The following is a 23,505-nucleotide window of genomic DNA, read 5'->3' on the forward strand; positions in this document are numbered from 1 at the left end:
AATGACAGGCTATCCCTCCCAGCCAGTCACGACTTGCGTTTTGCAGAAGCATCTGGTCTTCTTTTTGGCTTTTGTTTTCATGGCACTCTTTAATTGCTTGAAAATTACACCATATGTAGCAGTGTTAAGTGTAAATATTTCATTTAGTAAAACATTACCTTGCACTGCTATGGCAACTTTCTCTCATAAAGACAAACACCCCCCTTTCCTCAGTTTTAAAAGCCCTGTGTAACTGAATTTGAATAGATAGGTGGTACATTGCTGGCTGGCAATCCAAGAATTCAGCAGATCCGTAAATCCAATCCTGAACACTGGGTATGGGGAACCTTTGGCCCTCCAGATGTTGCTGAACTACAACTCCCATCAGTCCCAGCAAGCAAGGCTAGTGGCCATGGAGTTGTAGTTCACAAACATCTGGAGGGCCAAAGGTTTTTCCTCTTCTGCTAGTGGGAATCCATATCTATGAATAAATACATAATTTTCATCCCTGAAAATTGTTAATGAGGCCAATTGTGGCCATACCTGAAACTGCTTTGCGGTCCAACTTCTTTCCTGAAAATGTGCAGTACAAAATGATAAACATTTTGTGCAAATCCAGTCTCTCAGGGTGGGAGACTGGGAGAAGAGATAGACACCCAGGTGAAAGCTGGGTGGGTGGGTGCACCTTCATACCCTCCAACATTTCTTCGATGAAAATAGGGACACCTTATTCCATAATAATAATCATAATATATATATTTAGTACTTCGCCCATCTAACTGGGTTGCCCCAGCCACTTTGAGCAGATTCCAGTATATATATTAAAAACATAATAAAACATTAAACATTTAAAATCTCCCTATTCAGATGTCTTCTAAAGGTTGTATAGTTACTTATCTCCTTGGCTCAGGGGTCATATAACTCCATACCCTCCTACATTTCTCAGATGATAATAGGTAAAGGTAAAGGTACCCCTGCCCGTACGGGCCAGTCTTGACAGACTCTAGGGTTGTGCGCCCATCTCACTTAAGAGGCCGAGGGCCAGCGCTGTCCGGAGACACTTCCGGGTCACGTGGCCAGCGTGACAAAGCTGCATCTGGCGAGCCAGTGCAGCACACGGAAACGCCGTTTACCTTCCCGCTGGTAAGCGGTCCCTATTTATCTACTTGCACCCGGGGGTGCTTTCGAACTGCTAGGTTGGCAGGCGCTGGGACCGAGCAACGGGAGCGCACCCCGCCGCAGGGATTCGAACCACCGACCTTTCGATCGGCAAGCCCTAGGCGCTGAGGCTTTTACCCACAGCGCCACCTGCGTCCCCAGATGATAATAGGGACGTCCTAAAAGAGCTGGACCATAAAGAAGGCTGGTATCGCTGAAGAATTGATGCTTTTGAATTATGGTGCTGGAGGAGACTCTTGAGAGTCCCATGGACTGCAAGAAGATCAAACCTATCCGTTCTGAAGGAAATCAGCCCTGAGTGCTCACTGGAAGGACAGATCCTGAAGCTGAGGCTCCAGTACTTTGGCCACCTCATGAGAAGAGAAGACGCCCTGGAAAAGACCCTGATGTCAGGAAAGATTGAGGGCACAAGGAGAAAGGGACGACAGAGGACGAGATGGCTGGACAGTGTTCTCGAAGCTACCAGCATGAGTTTGACCAAACTGTGGGAGGCAGTGGAAGACAGGAGTGCCTGGCGTGCTCTGGTCCATGGGGTCATGAAGAGTCGGACGCGACTAAACAACAACAAAGAAAAAGTGGGACATTCCAGGATCAAATCAGAAATTAGGAAGAAGGCCTTGCTTCTGAAAGTAAAATATGACCCCACCAAAAGCAAAATATGACCCCACCAAACTCTTGCCTGCCTAAGTCAGCCACCAATATTCTGTATCTTGAAAGCAATGAGACAGAAACACAGCTGTATGAGATTTCCACCCCTGCCTTTGTTCAAACGTATTCTGAAAGATGCTTTGTGGGTTGCTGACGCGCACACAATTTCACATATGAAAAGTGAAACACTCAGGTGCCTCAAACAGAAACTTTTCAAAGAAACATACACTGCCCAGGAGCTACGCAAGATAAAAGATCTTGAAACTAACACTACAGCATGTGAGGGTGGTATTAAAGACCAGAATCACAATTCTGCCGGAGCACCGAAAAGAAGTGCTGGCATTTGATAGCAATAGGCCCAGAATTCAGCCTCCTGCTGAGCTCAAAACTTAAACCAAGGTTCTAGACCTTGTGACTGTGAAGATTTATTAATTTATTAATTGCATTTATCTACCACCTTTTCCTTTAAGGAGCTCAAAGCACTGCACATCCAAACTCAATTGGAGGTTCCCAGGGTGTGGGTGGTGATTCTGGTAGATGTTTGGGTGCCGGGCACTAATTTGAATCACAACGGTAGGCCAAAATGTCACTTTGACGTGACTTTGCCTGTTTTTCGGCATAGGTTCCGCTGCCTCTCGAGATATCATCGACAAGCTCAGCATGAGGGTTCCCAATACAGTGGTACCTCGGGTTAAGTACTTAATTCGTTCCGGAGGTCCGTTCTTAACCTGAAGCACCACTTTAGCTAATGGGGCCTCCTGCTGCTGCCGCGCCGCCGGAGCACGATTTCTGTTCTCATCCTGAAGCAAAGTTCTTAACCCGAAGCACTATTTCTGGGTTAGCGGAGTCTGTAACCTGAAGCGTATGTAACCCGAGGTACCACTGTATGGCAGTTTTCATTGCCATTTGGATGCCAGGTGCCATTTTGAATTAAGATGGCAGACCAAAACACGACTTAGGCGTGACTTCCCCCGATCTTTGGTGTGATGGATCCAAACTCACAAATTACACTATCCATTTTAAAAAATCAACCAAATTAATGGGGGATGGGAAGTGTTTCTAAAAATGTTCAGGCAATGCTGGAAACTCCCCACTCGTATATAAATAAATAAAGCATTTCAATAAAGTGAGAGTGAGTGGGGAACCAGAGACCCCCTCGGAGGCCTTATTTGACTCCAGCTCCCAACAGCCCCAGCCAATAGAGCAAATGGTCAGACATGATGGGAGTTGTAATCCAGCAACAACTGGAGGACACGAGGCACTCCAGAGTATGCATTTTAACAGGAAAAAGGACTGAGCAACATTAAGTCTGAATGGAGCCAACAAAGAACCAAGTAGCTGAAGCTGGTTATACTCTCAAAGCAAGTTGTCTGACCTAGTTCAGCTGTGTCTCCCATTCTTTTGTTTGGTTTTGTGTTTAATGAGGAAGTAAGTGGGGCACACCTGACTTATTTTGGCCTACTGGCTTCCATTTTATCCACTCCCAAAAGGTCACATTGTCTGCTTGAGGGTTATGTGGAGTTCTTCTTTTTCTGTTGCCATGGCAACGAGGCCTGCCTAATCCCCTTCATCCTTCTGTAGTCCATCACTGCACATTCAGCTTTACTTCCCCACAAGGGAAGGTCCTGATCTTCGAGCAGATGCCTCAGCAGTGTCAAACTTGGTTCAAGATGGGGCAGAGAGGCCTGTGGTCTCCAGGTGTTCACCTCCTAGATGTTAGGATATTTCCGTTCCGCCTTAAAAGGGAGCAAGCTTTGTGAGTCACAGAGTCTGCGTATTTCCTGTTCACAGGAAGTTTATGTTTTCTATTGCTTTCGTTTCTCTCTCTGTGCCTGAACACGCAAGCAGGCAGTCATGTTTTTTCCTTTGTTCTGACCAACGCTGAATAAACTTCTAAATAATGCTCTCCTGCGTGCATCTTTCGCTGTGCGAATTCTGCTGATAGAGCGTGCATCAGCTCTGGAATGTGGCAAGCTATTTTCTGGAGCTCGTGTCACTAATTGCTGATACTGTATCTACGGGAGATCGATGGATCGTCCGGAGGCGACGTGGGGGCCATGATGGGCTTTATCTCCCTGGCAGTATCTCAACACTACCAGCCCCCAGAAAACAATGGATTGCAAAGATTCCCCAGCAACATCAGGATCCTCCACACACAAAAAATGAGTAAAGTAGGTGTGGGGAACCCCTGACCTCCCTGGTGCTGCTGAACTCCCATCAGCTCCATCCAGCACAGCCAATGGTTCAAGGGCAGTGTTCGAAATTCCCCAGGCGCCAGGTGTGTTTTGCTCCTGGTGTAGGTCCAATTCGACTACATAGAGATTTCCAGGTGCCAGGTTCATAACCACATTTTAAAAACCTCTGCCTTGGTCCATAGTAAATACCATCTCCATTGCTGCCATATGTGTTTCTCCTTCTTGCATACGGGGGGGGGGGGGGGAGAGCGTGAATTGTTTTAAGAGCAAACTACAGTCAAGCAATGTAGTTAAGAGCCAGTGTGGTGTAGTGGTTAAGAGTGGTAGTCTCGTAATCTGGGGAACCGGGTTTGCGTCTGCGCTCCTCCACATGCAGCTGCTGGGTGACCTTGGGCCAGTCACACTTCTCTGAAGTCTCTCAGCCCCACTCACCTCACAGAGTGTTTGTTGTGGGAGAGGAAGGGAAAGGAGAATGTTAGCTGCTTTGAGACTCCTTAAAGGGAGTGAAAGGCGGGATATCAAATCCAAACTCTTTTTCTTCTTCTTGAGACCATAGAATCATAGAATTGTAGCACTGGAAGAGGTCCCGGGGGTCATCTAGTCCAGCCCCCTGGCAAACAGACATTCTGTTGCGATGATCGTAACCAAGGTTTTAAGGTGCCTAGCTTTTATATCTGAGTTTCTAATATGATTCAAGGGTAATGGGACAGGTAGTCCAGGAGAATCTGGAAAGGTTAGGCTGAGAATTAGTGACCATCTCAAGGTCACGTGGGAGCTTTGCAGCTGAATAGGGATGCAAAACCTGGTCTCCTATGTCCTGGTCCAGTGCTCTAACCACTACACCACACTGATTCTGATTTTGCTGCCGACGTTTCTAGCTATTTTACAGGGTGTGCTGTATGAACCGAGTACAGTGGTGCCCCGCAAGCCGAATGCCTCGCAAGACGGAAAACTTGCTAGACGAAAGAGTTTTCCGTTTTGGAGGTGCTTCGCAAAACGAATTTCCTATGGGCTTGCTTCGCAAGATGAAAATGTCTTGCGAGTTCCTGCGGGTTTTTCCCCCTTTTCCCCCCTTTTTCTAAGCCGCTAAGCCACTTATCAGCTGATCCAATAAGCCGATAAGCCGCTAAAAGCCGCTAAACCGCTAACAGCGCTAATCCGCTAAGCCGTCAATGGGCTTGCTTCGCAAGACGAAAAAACCGCGGAACGGATTCTTTTCGTCTTGCGAGGCACCACTGTATTTTTATTATTGTATTATGATTCATTGTTTTCTCCCGGTTTTATGCTATGCTTCATTTTATTGTTTTTAATTTGGCTGCTCCCTTTCCAAGACTGCTTATGCTGCAAGTGATTAATAAATTAAAACAATAGCAGCAACCACAGTTAAGTTATTAAGATTGTACTTTTAGGTTGTCACCCTACCCTCTCAACCTGGAAGTAAGCACCCGTGAATTCAGTGTTGTTTGCTGCTGAGAAGTTGCGCTCAGGGTTTTGTCACTGACTAATCCTAACTAGAATATTCAAGGCTTGTGCAAATATAATATACTAGGCAGTTCCTTAACAGTGCCGAAAATGTGGAGACATTCCAAAGTTGAATCACACGTCAGAATTCCTGACGGAAAACACTTCCACCTGTTATATGTGCTAATCTCTTGGTTGTCAACTGATAATTGGTGCTACATTCTGTAATCTGTACACCGTGCTCCTAGGTGTTAAGCCAATGACACCTTGTCAGGTCATGATATTAAACTGTGAGAACCAACCCAGGTAGGTTCGTAGGGGATCTTTCCATCTTTGCAGTGCTGGATCAAACCAGAAAACTAAAAATCTGTGAGAAATAAATTCCCTGCCCCTGGCCTGCATCTCTGTGGAGTCCTCATCAAACAGACCGTAAGTCCTTGCAGGATCACACATTCCTTGTGCTTTTTGCCTGGCTAGAATATGTCCTTGAACTGTGGCAATGGCTCTTGCTTGCCTGAATGGAGTATGGAGAAAGAGATGTGTTTGTATATATGAACCTCTGATTCTTGTACCCCACTGTACCAAGGGAAGAATCATCTCTGTTGCTCCTCTCACGTTTGCTATTGGTTCTGCCCTGCACAGTATGCGGCCCTCTAGAATGTGGCCTACGAACAAATGTGGCTCTAGTACCACCTTTGCATTTATTCCCACCAGGAAACCACCTTTACTGGATTTTTCTCCAAAGGACATGTACATGTTTGAATCCTTTGTCCCTCCTCCATTGCCTGGATGGCACTCTGAGACAGAAGCAAGAAGGGTGACCCAGTATAGAGGGCATGGGTCCTTTGAGTCCTCGGCCCAGTATACCTGAAGGAGCGTCTCCACCCCCATCATTCAGCCCTGAGATCCAGCGCTGAGGGCCTTCTGGCAGTTCCCTCACTGCGAGGAGTGAGGTTACTGGGAACCAGGCAGAGGGCCTTCTAAGTGGTGGCACCCACCCTCTGGAATGCCCTCCCATCAGATGTAAAGGAGAGAAGCAACTATCTGACTTTTAGAAGACATCTGAAGGCAGCCCTGTTTAGGGAAATTTTTTATGTTTGATGTTTTATCGTGTTTTTAATATTCTGTTTGGAGCCGGCCAGAGTGGCTCAGGAAACCCAGCCAGATGGGTGGGGTATAAATAAAATTATTATTATTACTATTACTATTATTATTATTATTATTATTATGGAATGTTGGTAGGTTCAGCTGGTCTGGGAAGACTGCGAGCTGCCGCATCTGCCAAAACTGTACAGGACTGGCAAAGATGCCAAGAGACAGGTTTGCTTCTCCACAGAGCCCGCTAGTGCTGAACTTCACAGCTCCCATCTGAGGCGACACATGCGCACTGTGCATTTAAAGCACTATTGCATCGCTGTTACAGTCATGGCTCCTGCCCCACCCCCACATCCTGTGAACTGTAGTTTAAGAGTGCCGAGAGTGGTCAAGAGACTGTTCCCCTCAAACAGCTACAAACTCCAGTTTGTTTAACAATCAACTCCTCTTCCTCAGTAGCATTTGCAATTGTATTTCTTTGTGAGGAAAATACGGGTCTCCTAACAATTCTCTTAACAAACTACAGTTCCCAGAATGCTCCGGGGGATACCGTTGTTAAGAGTTGAAGTGGTATAAGAGCGCTTTAAATGTCCAGTGCGGATGTGAACTGGGTGAAACAGACTATTCAAGGAGTACATTCTTCAAAACATGCCAAAGTGGACAGGCATAGATCAAAGTTAGGTGGCGAGATGGATCAATGAAACCAGCCTGCACCAGCTCTGTCATTCCATCCACCCATGTCTGAGAAAGAGGCAAGGAAAGCAAAGCCCCTTCCATTGGCTCAGCTGCAAGCAACTCATTACCTGGATCTTCCCTTCTGCACTTAATTATTTATTAAATTTGTATACTGCTCTTCATCTCAGAAGCGGTTCACAACATAAAAATACAAGATAAAAAATGCATAATACTTAATAAAAACAGGAACAACAAACCAATAACCACTGGCCATTCCAGCCAGGGCAACATGTAACTTCATTACATAAAAGCAACAAAAGAGTTAGCATCTGGCCTTATTTCTTCTCTACCCTCCTCATCCATTTTTCCTTTAGTAGCACGTCTCTTAGATTGCATGTCATTGTTATCAAATGAAAAGCACCTTCACTAACAGATACAGGCAGTATATAAAAGGAACCTATACGCAGACAATAAATATATAGATTTTTCTCAACAAAAAAAAATGGGGGAAGGGAGAAAATATTGAGGACTTGTAGGGTGTGACTGGGACATATACCAGCGGCAGTGGGATTCTCCTCTATTTAATGTAGTTCTGACACTATCAACAGCAGCCATTCCCTCCATAATGCCCTCCTTTAGAATAATACCAAATAGGGTTATTCCAAGGTGGGCATTGTGGGCCAGGCATGAGCACTGGCAGCAAACTACATTTGAAAGAAGAATGGAAAAAGCCAGTGCTCTTTGTCCATGAAAGCCCCTATCCCTGAGAAGTTCTAGATTTTCTCACGTGTCGCCACCACCAAAGAGACCCCATAAGGTTGCTGCCTCTCAGCTCAACACTATGGCTGTATTTTGCCACTAGACGCCTCTAAGGGTTGTTCTTAGGAATTGCTTTTAAAGCCAATACAGAGCTGGCAGCAAGTTGGTTCTAAAGCCAATTCAGAACTAGCAGCAAGTTCACTCTAAAGCCAATACAGAGCCAGCAGCAGATTCATTTTTAATCCAATTCGGAGCCAGTAGCAGGTTTGCTGCAAAGCCAATTCATAGCTAGCAGTGGTGGCTTCTCTTTACAGCCTCCCGAAGCAGAAAGCAAACCTTATTGGAACCATCTTTTAGGAGCAGCCAGTATAAACCCAAATAAAATATCCCTCATCCACAAGCAGAAACAAAAAGAAGGAACAAATGATTTGCACAGTTTGCTGTTAGGAACTGCGTGTTCATCAACCTACCGACACTTGTTATTTTCTGGGAGGCCAGGTCCTGAAGCAAGGCTCCGATTGCCGGGTTGTGTCTGGAATACAGTTCATATCGATTAATGCCAATGTGGAATTTGAGCCAGTTTGGATAGGAATCAATTGACGTTTCTCCAGTGGGTAGAAACTCTTCGTCTTCGTTGCCTTCGTTTTGCCTACCAAAATAAAATTGAACGAGAGACGGGAGAAGATTAGGTTTCCTTAAAATGCCAGCAATGCACTTTGCAACATGTCAGTGAGGGAGAGGGGAAATTGGGGAGGGGAGCAAATGGGACGGATTCCAAGCCTGGGGAGGTGCCAAGAAAAGCAATAGGTCAGGGCAGCAATTCTTAAACTCTGTTGTACTGCAGATGAGTGTTCTGGCTTGCTTGTGTTGGAAGTGCAGTGGCAGAGATCATTCAATGTGTAACTTATGTGCTGATTCTGTTAGTGTTATAGTCAACTAGCCAAGAGGAGGATGAGTGGGGGTGTTGCTTAGCAACCAGGCAGAGTGCCATGATGTTTGCTGAGATAACAGATACTCTGATTGGCTGTATAGTTCTGAGGGAGCTTTTCCTCCGTGTGTTTGGTTTCATGTCTCCCTGCTATGTACAAGGCCTGAAGTTAAGTTGCCAGTGCGCAAAAGCTCTCTGCTTATTTCTCCTAAAATTATACACTAAACTATGCACAAAATAATTTCCTCATTAAAGTCTTATCAGAGTATTTTTCTTTTCTCTCTGGACTTCATCTTTATTACTTAAAGAGACTTTGCTAACAACCCTCTTTGAGTGTTATCAATCTGGACCCAGTGAAGTTTCAAAACTGTCTTCAAAGAAACCTCTACATAAAGTGCATAATCCTATAGCACCTCACAAAGCAAAATGAAAACACTGCCAAAAATGGTCCAAAACTTTAATATTTGCCAGACCTACATAAGCAAACTCTAGGCCTTGCTTTCCTGAGTCAACTTCCCTAATAAAACAAAAATCAACAGATGCCATGCTCTAGTTTTGCAAGGGAGAGGGGGAAAGGGGGTACAGTGGTACCTTGAGTTACAGACGCTTCAGGTTACGGATGCTTTATGTTACAGACTCCGCTAACCAAGAAATAGTACCTCGGGTTAAGAACTTTGCTTCAGGATGAGAACAGAAATAGCGCAGCGCCAGCGCAGCGGCAGCGGCAGCGGCAGCAGGAGGCCCCATTAGCTAAAGTGGTGCTTCAGGTTAAGAACAGTTTCAGGTTAAGAACAGACCTCCAGAACGAATTAAGTTCTTAACCAGAGGTACCACTGTGTCTCCCTCACCACTTCATGACCAAAGGAGCAGAGTGTAGGGGGAGGGAGCTGCAAGTCTTAGCTGGCACCAGGGGAAGACTTCAAGGGCACCACTGTGCCCATGGGTGTCACACTGGCAACCCCTAAGTTGACCCCCAAATAAATGTGAAAGAACTTAGAAACTTATACCTGTTGTAAATAAAAATTGCCCTTATGGGGTATCCAAGAGCCCATATAGAGTCCTTGCATAGGTTCCCTATTGGTAGGAGAAAATAACAGAGGCCAACCAGAGAATATTGAGAAGCAAAGCAGCTAGTAAGCCTGATCTTTATTGATCTGTTGCAACAGGGTGCTCCCCTCACCTGCAGGAGAGAGGAGGGACCCAGAAAAATGGCATGCAAGGCCTTATATGGACTTTTGAAATTGCCACTCTGTAGATCAAGACCACCCCCAGAAACATCATACATACATCACAGAAAAGGTGGTCTAAAACAGAAATTTGAATGTTGTTTTTCTCCTGTCCTTGTTTATCTCCTGTCTGGCGGGTTACTTGATTGGATTGCCTGGGGAGCCTGGCCAGTCTTTTTGTAATGATAAATACTTAGTTCCTGGGCCATGTCACAGGCTCACACCCTATTCAAACACAGACATGCCCTTAAGACAGGATTTGTGAAGAAAAAGACAATGGGGAGGCTTTTCCATTTTCCTTTGACCTTGCAGAGAAAACATGTGGTCAGTTTGGGACAGTTTGAGAATCAAAATGGTTCCAAGTCGGTCTTCCTGTGCTGATCTATGTACGTGCTTGGTTGGTACACTTATGAACATTTAACATATATCTAAGACTTCAAAAGGGATGCGGGTGGCGCTGTGGGTTAAACCACAGAGCCTAGGACTTGCAGATCAGAAGGTCGGCGGTTCGAATCCCCACGATGGGGTGAGCTCCCATTGCTCAGTCCGTGCTCCTGCCCACCTAGCAGCTTGAAAGCATGTCAAAGTGCAAGTAGATAAATAGGTACTGCTTCGGTGGGAAGGTAAACGGCATTTCCATGTGCTGCTCTGGTTTGCCAGAAGTGGCTTAGTCATGCTGGCCACATGACCCGGAAGCTGTACGCCAGCTTCCTTGGCCAGTAAAGCGAGATGAGCGCCGCAACCCCAGAGTCGGCCACGACTGGACCTAATGGTCAGGGGTCCCTTTACCTTTACCTAAGACTTCAAAATTCCTATCACACACCCCCATCATTGGTTTGGTCATCAGGAGATGTTCTCTCTCCACCCCTCATGACATGTCCCCCCCCCCACAAACTGATTTACCTATCTCGGGGGTGTCCAAACTTTTTTCAAAGAGGGCCAGATTTGATGAAGTGAACATGTGTGAAGACCTTTTTTTAGGATAGAAGTTGTTGAGCTTTTTCTAAGATTTTAGTTGTTGAGCTTTTTCCTTTTTTAGGATTTTACCCCAGGAAATAAACGGCCACAGGGGCCGGATTAAACCGGCTGGTGGGCCGGATTAGGCCCCCCAAACAGACTTTGGAGATGCCTGACCTATCTCATTCCAATATGAATTGATTCCAAGGAAGGAAGACTTTTTTTAAAAAAGAGGGATGTGAAGTTACAAACACCACTCATCTTGGTTGTCTGCCAGAGCAGGTATAACATACCACAATGCAACAGGGCCGTGTCAGTACATTGGGAAGGGGAGTGCAGCTGGGTTAAGAATCATCTGCTCATGTTGACAAGTGTGGCATCCACAGAGGAAATCCGAAACGCCTTTTCAGTATTGTTATGGAAATTACAGGGGGAGGCGGCCACATCTTTCAAGTTGTTAAATGTTACAAGTATTATGCTTCAATGTATCCTTTCGACTCGGCAGCTCAGGGAAGTTACAGTGGTGCCTCGCAAGTCGAAATTAATCCGTTCCGTGAGGCTCTTCGTATAGTGGTTTCTTCGTCTTGTGAAGCAAGCCCATTGACAGCTTAGCGGATTAGCGCTATTAGCGGTTTAGTGGCTTTTAGCGATCAGCTGTTAAGCGGCTTATCAGCGGATCAGCTGATAAGCGGCTTAGCAGCTTAGGAAAAGGGGGGGAGGGGGAAAAACCCGCAGGAACTCACAAGACATTTTCGTCTTGCGAAGCAAGCCCATAGGGAAATTCATTTTGCGATGCACCTCCAAAACGCAAAACCCTTTCGTCTAGCGGGTTTTCTGTCTTGCGAGGCGTTCGTCTTGCGGGGCACCACTGTAGCTAGCTTTAACAATCATATAAAATCAGCTCCTTTGCCAGGTTCCTCCATTCCAACACTATTTTGCCCTTGAAAAATATTGACTCCGGGAAGTGCCCAGAGGTGACAATTGCTGAGCTGATTGTTGGCCAAGGAAAGCCTAATCCCATCACCAGACTTGCCAAGGGGTCCAGACATGCAAAGGGAGTTCTATTGTACTTTGGGTGGTGGGACTTCAGAGGTGTTTGCCTATGCTAATCTTATACCTGGGTCTTGCCCTGACATGTTTGCCCAGGTTAAACTAGTGTAATCCCTGTCTAAAAAGGTAAAGGGACCCCTGACCATTAGGTCCAGTTGTGACCGACTCTGGGGTTGCGGCGCTCATCTCGCTTTATTGGCCGAGGGAGCCGGCATACAGCTTCCGGGTCATGTGGCCAGCATGACTAAGCCACTTCTGGCAAACCAGAGCAGCGCACGGAAACGCCGTTTACCTTCCCGCCGGAGCGGTACCTATTTATCTACTTGCACTTTGATGTGCTTTCGAACTGCTAGGTTGGCAGGAGCTGGGACCAAACAACGGGAGCTCACCCCGTCGCAGGGATTCAAACCGCCGACCTTCTGATCTCGGCAAGTCCTAGGCTCTGTGGTTTAACCCACAGCACCACCCACGTCCCAACCCGTCTACCCCTCCCCTTTTTGCGACATGTCAGTGATGTATCAATGATGTATCAATGATGCTGTACGAACTGTATTCTGGGATACGGTGGGAAAGTTTTAAAAGTCATTGTCACCCCATCCTCGGGGTTCAAAATTCCTCTTTGAACCTGTTGTGCAATAAACTTTGACCTACAGCTATTTGTTCCATTTGGTGGCTAGACTCCTTCCTTTATTCCGCAGGGACCCGTGGGCTCTGCCCGATGAGCTGGGTGACTGAGCAGCCTCGCACCTAGATTTTCCCGTAACAGTATGAAGCAGAAGCTGAAGGCTGCAGAGTTATCAAGCTGCCATTTAGGACATGAAGATAACTAAAAAAATCTCAGGGATAGAGGGGGGGGGGAATCCCCATTTACGCAATCCATACTTGCAAATGGTTTTTCTTTGTGACCTTTGATGCTGATTCTCCTGTTTGCAAGAGGAGTTAATATTCTACAGTACTGCTCTCACATCCCTTTTCCCACTTTATATGTGTGTTTAACTTTGTTAGCTTTCAGGAGGGGGAGAGGATCTGGCATGTGCAGTTTCGACATTTCATTTTATTCCCTGGGAAAGCTCCCACCCCGCTTCCACCTTGCCAAAGGCTCTCCAAGGCAGCTTATGGACAAATTTTGAAACTGACAAAATATGCCATCAAGACAACAAAAGAGTAACATGAAAAGTGTAAAACACTTGGTAGCAAATAGCATCTTGGCAGCAGAACTTGCAGCAAATGACCAGAGCAAATTCATTGGTCTTCCTCTGTTTAGCTCCTGCTGCCATTTCCCTCCCATCTCCAATTTTAGTTTGTAAGCTCAATGGGGCAGGGACCTAGCCTCTTGTATGGTGCAAAGCACAATGCACATTGAAGGTGCTGGGCAGATCAATAATAATTACAATAAATGTCTGCTTAACTTTCATCCATTCTCAAAACAAACAAACAGCAATGTTTTGGGGGTGTTTTTAGTACTTCCGTGAGATTTCTGGTGTATGTTGGGGGAGATTTTGGGCTCCAGAAAACATTTTGTGTCTTGTGCTTTCAGATCAAGTTTGCATGACAAAACCAGAGCCAGAAAGCACTTATTCAGTGGAGACAGAATTGTTCTGTGCAGTAAGTGGTTGCTTCTGCTCTGCCCCTGGATCTGAGTAAGCAACCCAATTTCAGATCCTTAAATAAGCCATTATTTTCATTTTCAATTACAAACAACGAAAGGTTAAAAGTGTTACAAAGAGAGAGTAAAATACTGTAAACTGTCTAAGGGGGGAAAAAACTACATTTCAAGAGAAAACTAACATTAACGTTTGGGGGGGAAGGGTTTCTCAGCCCATTAAGAAACCTGCAACATAACTGTCCTTGTTCTTTAAACAATATTATATGGTTCATGCCAAGTTGTGTAAGAGCTTGCCCGCTTAATTCAGCTAAGCCACAATTCATGAAACCCAAGGGCCAAATGCAGTCCTTTGGCCCTTACTCCCTGACTCACATGACTCTCCCCAGGTCACACACCTTCGCAAACCACACCTCTCACCAGCCTTGTTTTGCAGCCTCACGTGTTTTTGCCTGGCTGGAATTTGTCCTTGCACTCTGAAAATGCTTCATGCTTGCCTGGATAGAATAGAGAAGGGTGTGTGTGTGTGTGTGTGTGTGTGTGTGTGTGTGTAAATTAGCCTACAACACAAAGGTAGAAATAACAGTAGTTGCTCCGCCCACTTTTGCCTCTGATCCCACCCACCCATGGCATGTGGCCCCTGAAAGGTTGCTCAGGCAGGAATGTGGCCCTCGGGCTGCTACAGTTCCCCATTCCTGCCTGAGGCGTAAGAACCTTGTTCTGTCCTGTGACGCAGTCTCAGATTACCGATACACATATGCAGGGAGACAGGCTGTCTGGTCAGAAGGTTTTGGAAGGCAATTGTGCTACTTTATTGTTTGTTCTATCTACGAGGCAAAGCGAGAGCAAGGTGAGTATTTCAGATGGATGCACAGTTGAAAGGGAATTTCTCCATTCATTGCAGCAGATCCTGTTTATTCCTATTACGTTCAGGCAAAAGCAATCCCCAGAAAATTGTTGCCTTTATTTACAGGGTTTCAAATTTTGCAAATCCATAGGCAACACAAAGCAATGAACGTCTTCTAAGAAGTAAATTCCATTGAACTCAGTGGGACTTACTCCCCGGTGTGTGGTGGCAGCCCAGGTACAGACATAAAGAATAAATATTTTTAAAAAACAAAAACAGGGAATTAGTTTAATAATAAAAAGCACTTTGCATACTGTCAGTTAACACACAAATACAGACACATCAACTCTGTGTTTGGATTTAAAAGTGCAGGTAAATAACTTATAATGTTATCTTGTTTCAGCCCCTCTTGGCACACTAGTAAGCCCTTTCTCAACTGCTGAGAAAATCAAACAGTTCCCCGAATGACAGCATTTCAAAGCTTAGAAGCAACAATGTCATAACCTTTAAAAAGTAAGCTGAATTGCAGGTGCTCTAGATGGAAAAGTGTGACAGGAATTCTCTCGCATAACTAAACCAGCACATTTTCTACACAATATATTGGAAACACACACACACACACACACACACACACACACACACACACACACACACCAGAACTGTGATAGAAAAGTTGCTAAAAGAAGATGTGTTCGCTATGATCTATAGAAGCTGGAGCCCCCCGATGTTAAAAGATATTTGACTGAATATAAGGAATACAAGTGGACTTGTAAAAAAAAATGTTCCTGTTCAGGATGCTGGCCAGCCAGCTAGCTGTGATCCATTTCCAGGCTACTCCATTGCGTTCTATTCCAATCCCTTCCTAGAACAGCCAGTTAGCATTCTGTAGCCACTAAGCATGATTAGCCTTCATTGAGCTGTTGGTCTCAGGGTCTCTGTCTGTCTGTCTGTCTGTCTGTCTGTCTTTCTCCACACACACCCCACCTTTGCCATATTGGTCCAAATATAAGCCACCACTGATTATAAGCCCTTAACATTAGATTGTTTTGAAAAGAAATATATATATACAATCAATCTCCAGAATCATCCATTGGTTTTTGCAATATAAAAACGTGTGCAACTCCTGACTTGTCTCACTATGAATAACTCACCCAGCACCACCCAGGTTGATCCTTTTACTAAAACTACCAAAGTATACAAAAGTTCCTCATGGTTCCTGGGGTCTCATCTTAAATCACAGCTTCTCCACCTGGAAGAACTCAGGTTCCAAAATACCCAGGTTTGGTGCCTATATGTAGACACGCATACACCTAAAGGGTTTTGTTGTTGATGATGATGATGATATGGAAAATATTGGGGTTCCCCTTGACCATGCTGACACCCCCACTTTTTGCATTAGGAAGGATGCTTTGGTAAGGATGCCTTGAAGAAAGAGTTCTCCACCAGGGAGAAGTTGATTGGATATCCCTGCCAAAATTGACTCTGATCTAATTCTTCAGTGGTGCACTTTGGGGATGATATAAGTAAAAAAAAACCTGATCCTTTTCCCTTATGGGGTACCCAAGAGCCCATATAGAGTCCTTTTGTAGGTTCTCTATCAGTAGGAGAAAATAACAGAGACCAACCAGAGAATATTGAGAAGCAAAGTAGCTAGTAAGCCTGATCTTTATTGAACTGTTGCAACACGGTGCTCCCCCACACGCAGGAGAGAGGAGAAGGACCCAGAGCCATGTGTGCAAGCCCTTATATGGACATTTTAAATTGCCCACCCTGGAGTCCAAGACCATGCCCCAGATACATCATACCTACATCACAGAAAAGGCGGTCTACAACAGAAATCTGAGTGCTTGTTTATCTCCTGGCAAGTTACCTGATTGCATTATCTGGGTTTTGGCCACCCTTTTGTTATTAAAACTACTTAATTCCTGAATCCAGGTCACAGGTCCATACCCTGTTCATATCTTGAATGTGCCCTTAAGACAGGATTTGTGAGGACAGGATTTGTGAGGATCAAGACAATGGGGAGGTTTCCCACTTTGACCTTGCAGGGAAATATTTGAGGTCAATTTGTTCAGGCCCTAATCTGTGGGGTTTCAGACATGTGGTTTATATATACAATTATGAACATTTCATTTTTTATATATATGACCTTAAATTCTTATAACAGGATAATGATTCTTATTTATTTCTTAGGGGGGCCTTTCGTCCAGTTCTGAGCTTTCAGGCTGAACTGGTTACAATCCTACCCATGAGTACTCACGAGTAAGTCCTACCAGATTCAACAGGCCTCGCTCCCAGAGATAAGTGGTGTTCAGACTGCAGCCTTCACTAGCAATGGGCCTTTTGAGGAACATGAAAATAGAAGAAGAACTCTGCTGGATCATGCCAAGGCCCCTCCCATCCAGCAGTCTGTTTCCACAATGTCCAACACCTGGGAAGCCAGCAGGCGGAATCTGAGTGCCATATCGTTCTCTCCCTATTTGCAATTCCCAGAAGCTGTAATTCAGAAGCCAGTAGAGGTAGAGCATGGCCCTCCTGGTCCAATTGGAGGATCCCTAGATCCCTTTTCATGTGTGATGAGAGGAAAAGGGAGAAGAAGAGGGTTCAGCGCCTTCATCCTGCCCTTCCTGAGGGAGTCTGCCTAGAGACCTCATTACTATCATTTAGGCGCCAGGCAAAAAACATTCCTGTTTTCCCAGGCTTTGAAGAACTGCTAATGTAAGCGTTCCGAAACTCAGAGCCGTTTGATTTTACCATCTGCTTAAATTGGCTGTTGCTGCTTTAGGTTTGTTTTTAATTTGCTGCATTAGGTTTTTTTGTAGGCTTTCTGTTATATTATGCCGGGCATTTGGGTGCAACAGCTTGCAGAGAGAGTTTTGAATGGGGTTAAAACAGACAAAAGAGTTGGGGACCTCCACAGTCCCATACTATCCCTGTATTTTTAATCCCTCTCTCTTTGATATTAGAATGATATTCTCAGATAGCACCCTGTTTTCCTGCTCCTCCTCCTCCTCCTCCTCCTCCTCCTCTCTCTCTCTCTTTCTCTCTCTCTCTCTCTTTCTCTCCCTCTCTCTCTCCCTGAGAGAACAAAGGAGTAAGCATGGTTGCCTTGTTTTTGTCTAGTTCAAGGAGCTGTAGAGTTGGGTGGGACCCTAAAGGTCGTCAAGTCAACCCCCTGCAATGCAGGAATCTCAACAAAAATATCCAAGACAGATGGCCACCCAACCTCTAAAACTAGACACCTTTTCTGTCCAAGTTATTTATTTCCTACAATAAACAACTTTATTTTACTTTTTACGTGCAGGCATTTATGTGTATGTGTGTGACAGCAATGAACAAAATCTACTCTCTAACCAAGATTCACTAGTTTAAATGCCACTCACTCTGTGTACTAAAAGGGTTCCAATAGGTAATAAACCTTGTTATCCTATTAAATTGTTTATTTTCAATGGTACTTTCCCCCCTGTAGACCAGCCTGGGAACAACGACAAACAAACATCTATGTTGAAGAAGGTGCAGGATATAAATGATGGAAATAAATAAATAGGGTCCAGGTGAGACGGCAACAATGGTTTTTTACGAGTTGCACAGCAAAGGGATGGGAGTGGGTAATATCCATTGCAGTTTCAACACACATACCAACCACAAAGAATTATGATGGGCAAAGCCACACAGGGCAAAATCCTCCCATCCGGCCATCATCTCAGGCTGCATGCACTTGGGGGGATGCCTTCTTGAAATCAGCTGGATCTAAGTAGACATGTTTAGCTTGCATCTTTAAAGGCCTTCTCAGCTGCAATACTTCACCTATTAATACTGCCTTATACAGACCATTGGGTCCACTTATCCAATGACCAGACCAGCGCTCCAGAATTTCAGAGGGGGGACATTTCTAGCCAGAGATGCCACAGATTGGATCTGGGGGTTTCTGCATGCAAAGCAGTTGCTGTACCACTGATCTGGGGCTGAAAGAGGGTTAGGACAGGGCCAAATTTAGGTTTGATGAGGCCCTAAGCTACTGGAGGTAATGGGGCCCTTTATATGTCCAGCTGTCCTTTGTCAACAACAAATTGTCACTGTTTTTCATGTTGAATATATGCTACATGGTAATTTATGGACCTAATAGGTATCTAAAGCCATTTGCCCTTGTTGCCCTGCAACCAGTCCATGCAGAACATAGGCACCCTATATATAGAAATGGGCAAACCAGTGATATTTTAGGGAGCAGGCTAGCAGGCGGGGCCCATGACTTACATCATAGGAGCCTACACAACACAAAACACTGTTGCTATATGTAGATTGTATTTTATTTGTTTTTTCTCTTATATTTTTTTCCTTTAATTTTTTTGGGGGTCCCCAAAGAGAGTGGGGCCCTAAACTATAGCTTGTTTAAAGTAAAGGTAAAGGGACCCCTGACCATTAGATCCAGTCGTGGCTGACTCTGGGGTTGCAGCGCTCATCTCGCTTTACTGGCCGAGGTAGCCAACGTTTGTCCGCAGACAGCTTCCGGGTCATGTGGCCAACGTGACTAAGCTGCTTCTGGTGAACCAGAGCAGTGCACAGAAACACCGTGTACCTTCCCGCTGGAGTGGTACCTATTTATCTACTTGCACTTTGACATGCTTTTGAACTGCTAGGTTGGCAGGAGCAGGGACCACCGACCTTCTGATCAGCAAGCCCTAGGCTCTGTGGTTTAACCCACAGCGCCACCCACGTCCCTTAGCTTATATGTACAGTAAATCCGGCACTGGTTGGGAGCCTAATCTAGTGGGCACCAGGCTGATGAAAGCTGCTGTAAAAGGGTGGAGGGGCATCCTTGGGACTATGCATCCAATGTGGAGGGGGAGAGGAGATAAATAAGCAAGCTGCCTCAATATATAATGCACCTACAAGAACAGGGACATGCAGTGAAATAAGAAATGTATATGACACCACCTTGAGCTCCTCGGAGAACAGATGGGGAAGATATGTAACGTTTGCATTTATCAAAGGTTCTGCCATTTTAAGGGACAATATGAGGAGAGCAGGGGTCCAGAGAGGAGTTAAGAAAAGAGCCTGTCTACCTGGCCTTGTATATCCAAGAAGTCAGAAAAAGGACCCAGAAATTGCTCCTAGCAATATAAAAATAAAATAAAAAATTCCTTCCAGTAGCACCTTAGAGACCAACTAAGTTTGTTATTGGTATGAGCTTTCGTGTGCATGCACACTTCTTCAGATACACTGAAACAGAAGTCACCAGACCCTTATTTATAGTGAGAGGGTGGGGAGGGGTATTACTCAGAAGGGTGGTGGGAATGGGTGATTGGCTGATAGGTGTGGTAAACCTATAGCTGTCTTATTACAAAAGAATTTCAGAAATAGACTGGAAAGAGAAGTTGCTGAATTGCAACTTATTACCAAACTTAAAACCATGGAGAGACCTGGTCTGAATAGAGACATTGGATTCTTATCTCATTATACATGATAAAGCTGTTTTTAGCCATCTCACCCATTGCTTTTTCCTGTAAGACCAATTGCAGTTGTTAACAGTCGTCAACAGGTTTACCACACATATCAGCCAATCACCCATTCCCACCACCCTTCTGAGTAATACCCCTTCCCACCCTCTCACTATATATAAGGGTCTGGTGACTTTTGTTTCAGTGTATCTGAAGAAGTGTGCATGGACACAAAAGCTCATACCAATAACAAACTTAGTTGGTCTCTAAGGTGCTACTGGAAGGAATTTTTTTATTTACTTTTGACTAAGGCAAACCAACACGGCTACCTACCTGTACAATAAAAATATTATCCACCCGTATTCATTTTTTATGAATGCATTGTTTAACAGCAGGCAAGGGACAATCCTGAATGAGGCCACAAAAGCAGGAAGGATACAGCTCACACCTTTTGTTATATATCTATGTCTTTGGGGCTACAATTTAGCACATGACATTTGCATACACAAAAAGGGTGTCTTTGTTGGGTGGAGTGTAAATGGACAAATTACTTTTGTCGGGAGAGGGAATGGAAACTTGCACCTTACCAAGCAGGATCTCTGACTCTTTCAGGGACAATAAAAAAAGAGAACCTGTGTGGTATTGTGGTTAGAGTGTCCGACTAGCATATGAGACCAAGGTTCGAATCTCCACTCAGCTATGAAGCTCACTGGGTGAGCTTGGGCCCGTCACTCACTCTCAGCCTAACCTACTTCACAGGGTTGTTGTGAGGAGGAAACGGGGAGGCAGAGAATTAAAGGCATCACGCTGAGCTCCTTGGAGGAACAAGTGGGTTATAAATGCAGCAAGCATAGCATCAAATGGATGTCTGAATACCAACCTCTAGAAATCACAAAGGGGGCAGGGAGAGTGCTCTTTCACTCAGCTCTTGCTCTCAGGCTTCCCATAGGTTTCTGGCTGGCCCCAGTGAGAACAGGATGCAACTTTGGCCTGATCCAGCTCCTAATACTCTTACTCGGAGATGGACCCTAGGGATTTGCTCATGCACTTGCTTTTATCTTTATAACAACAACTCCTACAATGGTATCCTAAGGGGTGGGAAGAGTTTTTGCAAACAGTGTTTAGACCACCTGCAATTTTTTCAGCTTTGGAAGTTAGCAGTGCAGCCCTACACACATCTATCCAAAGGGGCTCACTCTCAGTGAGTATAGGAATACAGCAGTGTCCAAACCTTTTTCAAAGAGGTCCAGATTTGATGAAGTGGAGGGCCATGAGGGCCGACCAAAGGGCTGACCTAAGTTGTTGACCTTTTTTTAGGGTTGAAGTTTTTTTGGATTTTACCCCAGGAAATAAACTAAACCAACCAGCGGGCCAAATTAGGCCCCCAAAATGGACTTTGGACATGCCTGGACTACAGGATCAATCAGCAAATGACCAGAGCGTGAAAGCTAGGAGCATAAGAGCTCTGCTGGATCAGACCAACGGCCCATCTAGTCCACATCCTGTTCTCAAAGTGGCCACCCAGATGTCTGTGGGAAATTCACAAGTGGGACCAGAGCTCAAGAGCACTTTCCCTACTCCTTTGGTTTCCAGCAACTGGTATTCAGAAGCATTAATGTCTCTGACTCTGGTGGCAGAGTATAACCATCTTGGCCAGTAGCCATCAATAGCCTTCCTCTCCATGGACTCGTCTAATCCTCTTTGAAAGCCACCCAAATCGGTGGCCACCACTGCTTCCTGTGGGAACAATATCTAGTGGTGTCACCAAATATATGGAAAACAGGATCTAGTATAGTAGTGGTCAGTGTTAGAAACTGAGAAATGAAAGTTAGGAGCTCAATGGCACCTTAAACCTAGGTTACGGGCACAACAACAGAATTCTAAGCACTCTCTTTTATAAGAATACAGAGCTGAAAAATGAATGAACTGCAGCTAAAATATTATGTTCATTTTTCACATGGTCTAGTCCTTTCCCTGCCCACCTCAGTAATATTCTTTAAGAGGGTCTCTTCTCCCCTCTTCAGAGAGTAGCTGGAAGTGGGGAGGCAGAAAAAGGTCCTCCTTTCCTTCCACTCTGCAGTTTTAATCTGAAATCTTAGGTGCAATACTGCACCTAGAACTCATTAAATTCCCTGTTGTGAAATGCGCCTAGATCAATGGGAGTTTCGAACACTGGAAGTGGTAGTAGCGGCAGTGGGTGAGGATGTCAGCATGGTTATCTCAAATTCTCTGCATCCTGCCAGGGTGTGTCTGGGCTTAAATCTGCAGGAGCTCCCTCAGCATTTCAAATTATTGGACAACATACTAAGACCTTCATCCCTGGGTGTGTTGGTTTTTTTTAAGAGAAATTGGGAAGACAGAAGCCTGAAAAGATTGGGGGGGGGGGAGAGAGAAAGACACACCTTTTTTTCTAACATACCTGGTTCTCTTCAGGAACCCACTACTAGCACAATCCTGTACATGTCTACTCAGAAGTAAATCCCACTATGTTTGATGGGGCTTATTTCCAGGTAAAACTGCCATTTAAGCTAGGGAGACATCCTATATAATTAAAAGTAAGCAATTCATTCAGCAGTTCCAGCAAAGGGTTGAAGTTGAGTAGATTATACACTGACAAAGGCAGTGGAGGAAGGAGATGGGATTGGACATACTTCCTATTTCACCATCACCGCTTCATCTTTGGTGGATGAGATTAGCAGGCTCCATTCACACAACTCAAACAATCGTGTTTTTTAAGAAAGGTTCCTGGGAAGGGAAGGCTGGCTGTGGTGGAAGTCATAGCATCTATCCAGTTCCTCTTCCTGTGGTGAATTAAATCTGGCACCTCCACTGAAATAAAATCCTCCAAATTCTATTTTCTCTACCTAACAAGGGGTAAACATGGGCTGGGGGATTACTGACAGGTGGGAAGACCATGAATTGTCCATCTCCTCCTTCTGATTCCTAGTTATTTGTCTTTTGGGTAGATTAACTCTGCAAACCCATTTCAGCTCAGATGAAACAATCTAACAACCTTCTTCTCAATGACAGGATTCCTAAAAACACTGTATCTCACCTTCCTTTTTTGGGGAGAGGGGGTAACAATTGCACATAGGCAGAGAGACACAAGAGACCAATCAGGAAGTTCAAAGTGGTATTTTAAAAGACATTACAGTAGTCTGTGTTATTTTTGAAAAACCCACTATCCATTATCTGTTGTTTGGAGGGGGGGGGGCAGTGGGAGAATAATTAAGAGTGAGAAGAAGACATGGCAATTCTGCCTCTTCAGTTTTTGGTTGGGTGGGCAAGACATCTCCAGGTGCTATCTTTAAAGGAAAACATTGCCTTTTTGCCCCTTAGATCCTTATCTATTTCCACAGTGGAGGCGGGGAGGTTGGGTGGGAATCAAAGAAGGGGTTTAACATAAACCAAAGCTACCTTTCACAACACACAGTGCTCTCTTAGAAACATTATCTCTGCCTTATT

At 44.9% G+C, this 23,505-nt stretch overlaps 1 protein-coding gene across 1 annotated transcript in view; it reads right to left on the reverse strand.

Annotated features, from left to right (window-relative positions):
* The window catches only part of FAM20C (FAM20C golgi associated secretory pathway kinase), a 99,091-nt gene that overhangs the window by 71,730 nt on the left and 3,856 nt on the right, over window positions 1-23,505 (reverse strand). The window contains exon 2 of the mRNA XM_079953816.1: window positions 8,462-8,640. Coding sequence (XP_079809942.1) covers window positions 8,462-8,640 — 179 coding nt within the window. The remainder of the gene's footprint in view (window positions 1-8,461; window positions 8,641-23,505) is intronic.

Source organism: Podarcis cretensis (genome assembly GCF_951804945.1).
Source record: "Podarcis cretensis genome assembly, chromosome: 14".
In the NCBI taxonomy this organism is placed as follows: Eukaryota; Metazoa; Chordata; class Lepidosauria; order Squamata; family Lacertidae; genus Podarcis; species Podarcis cretensis.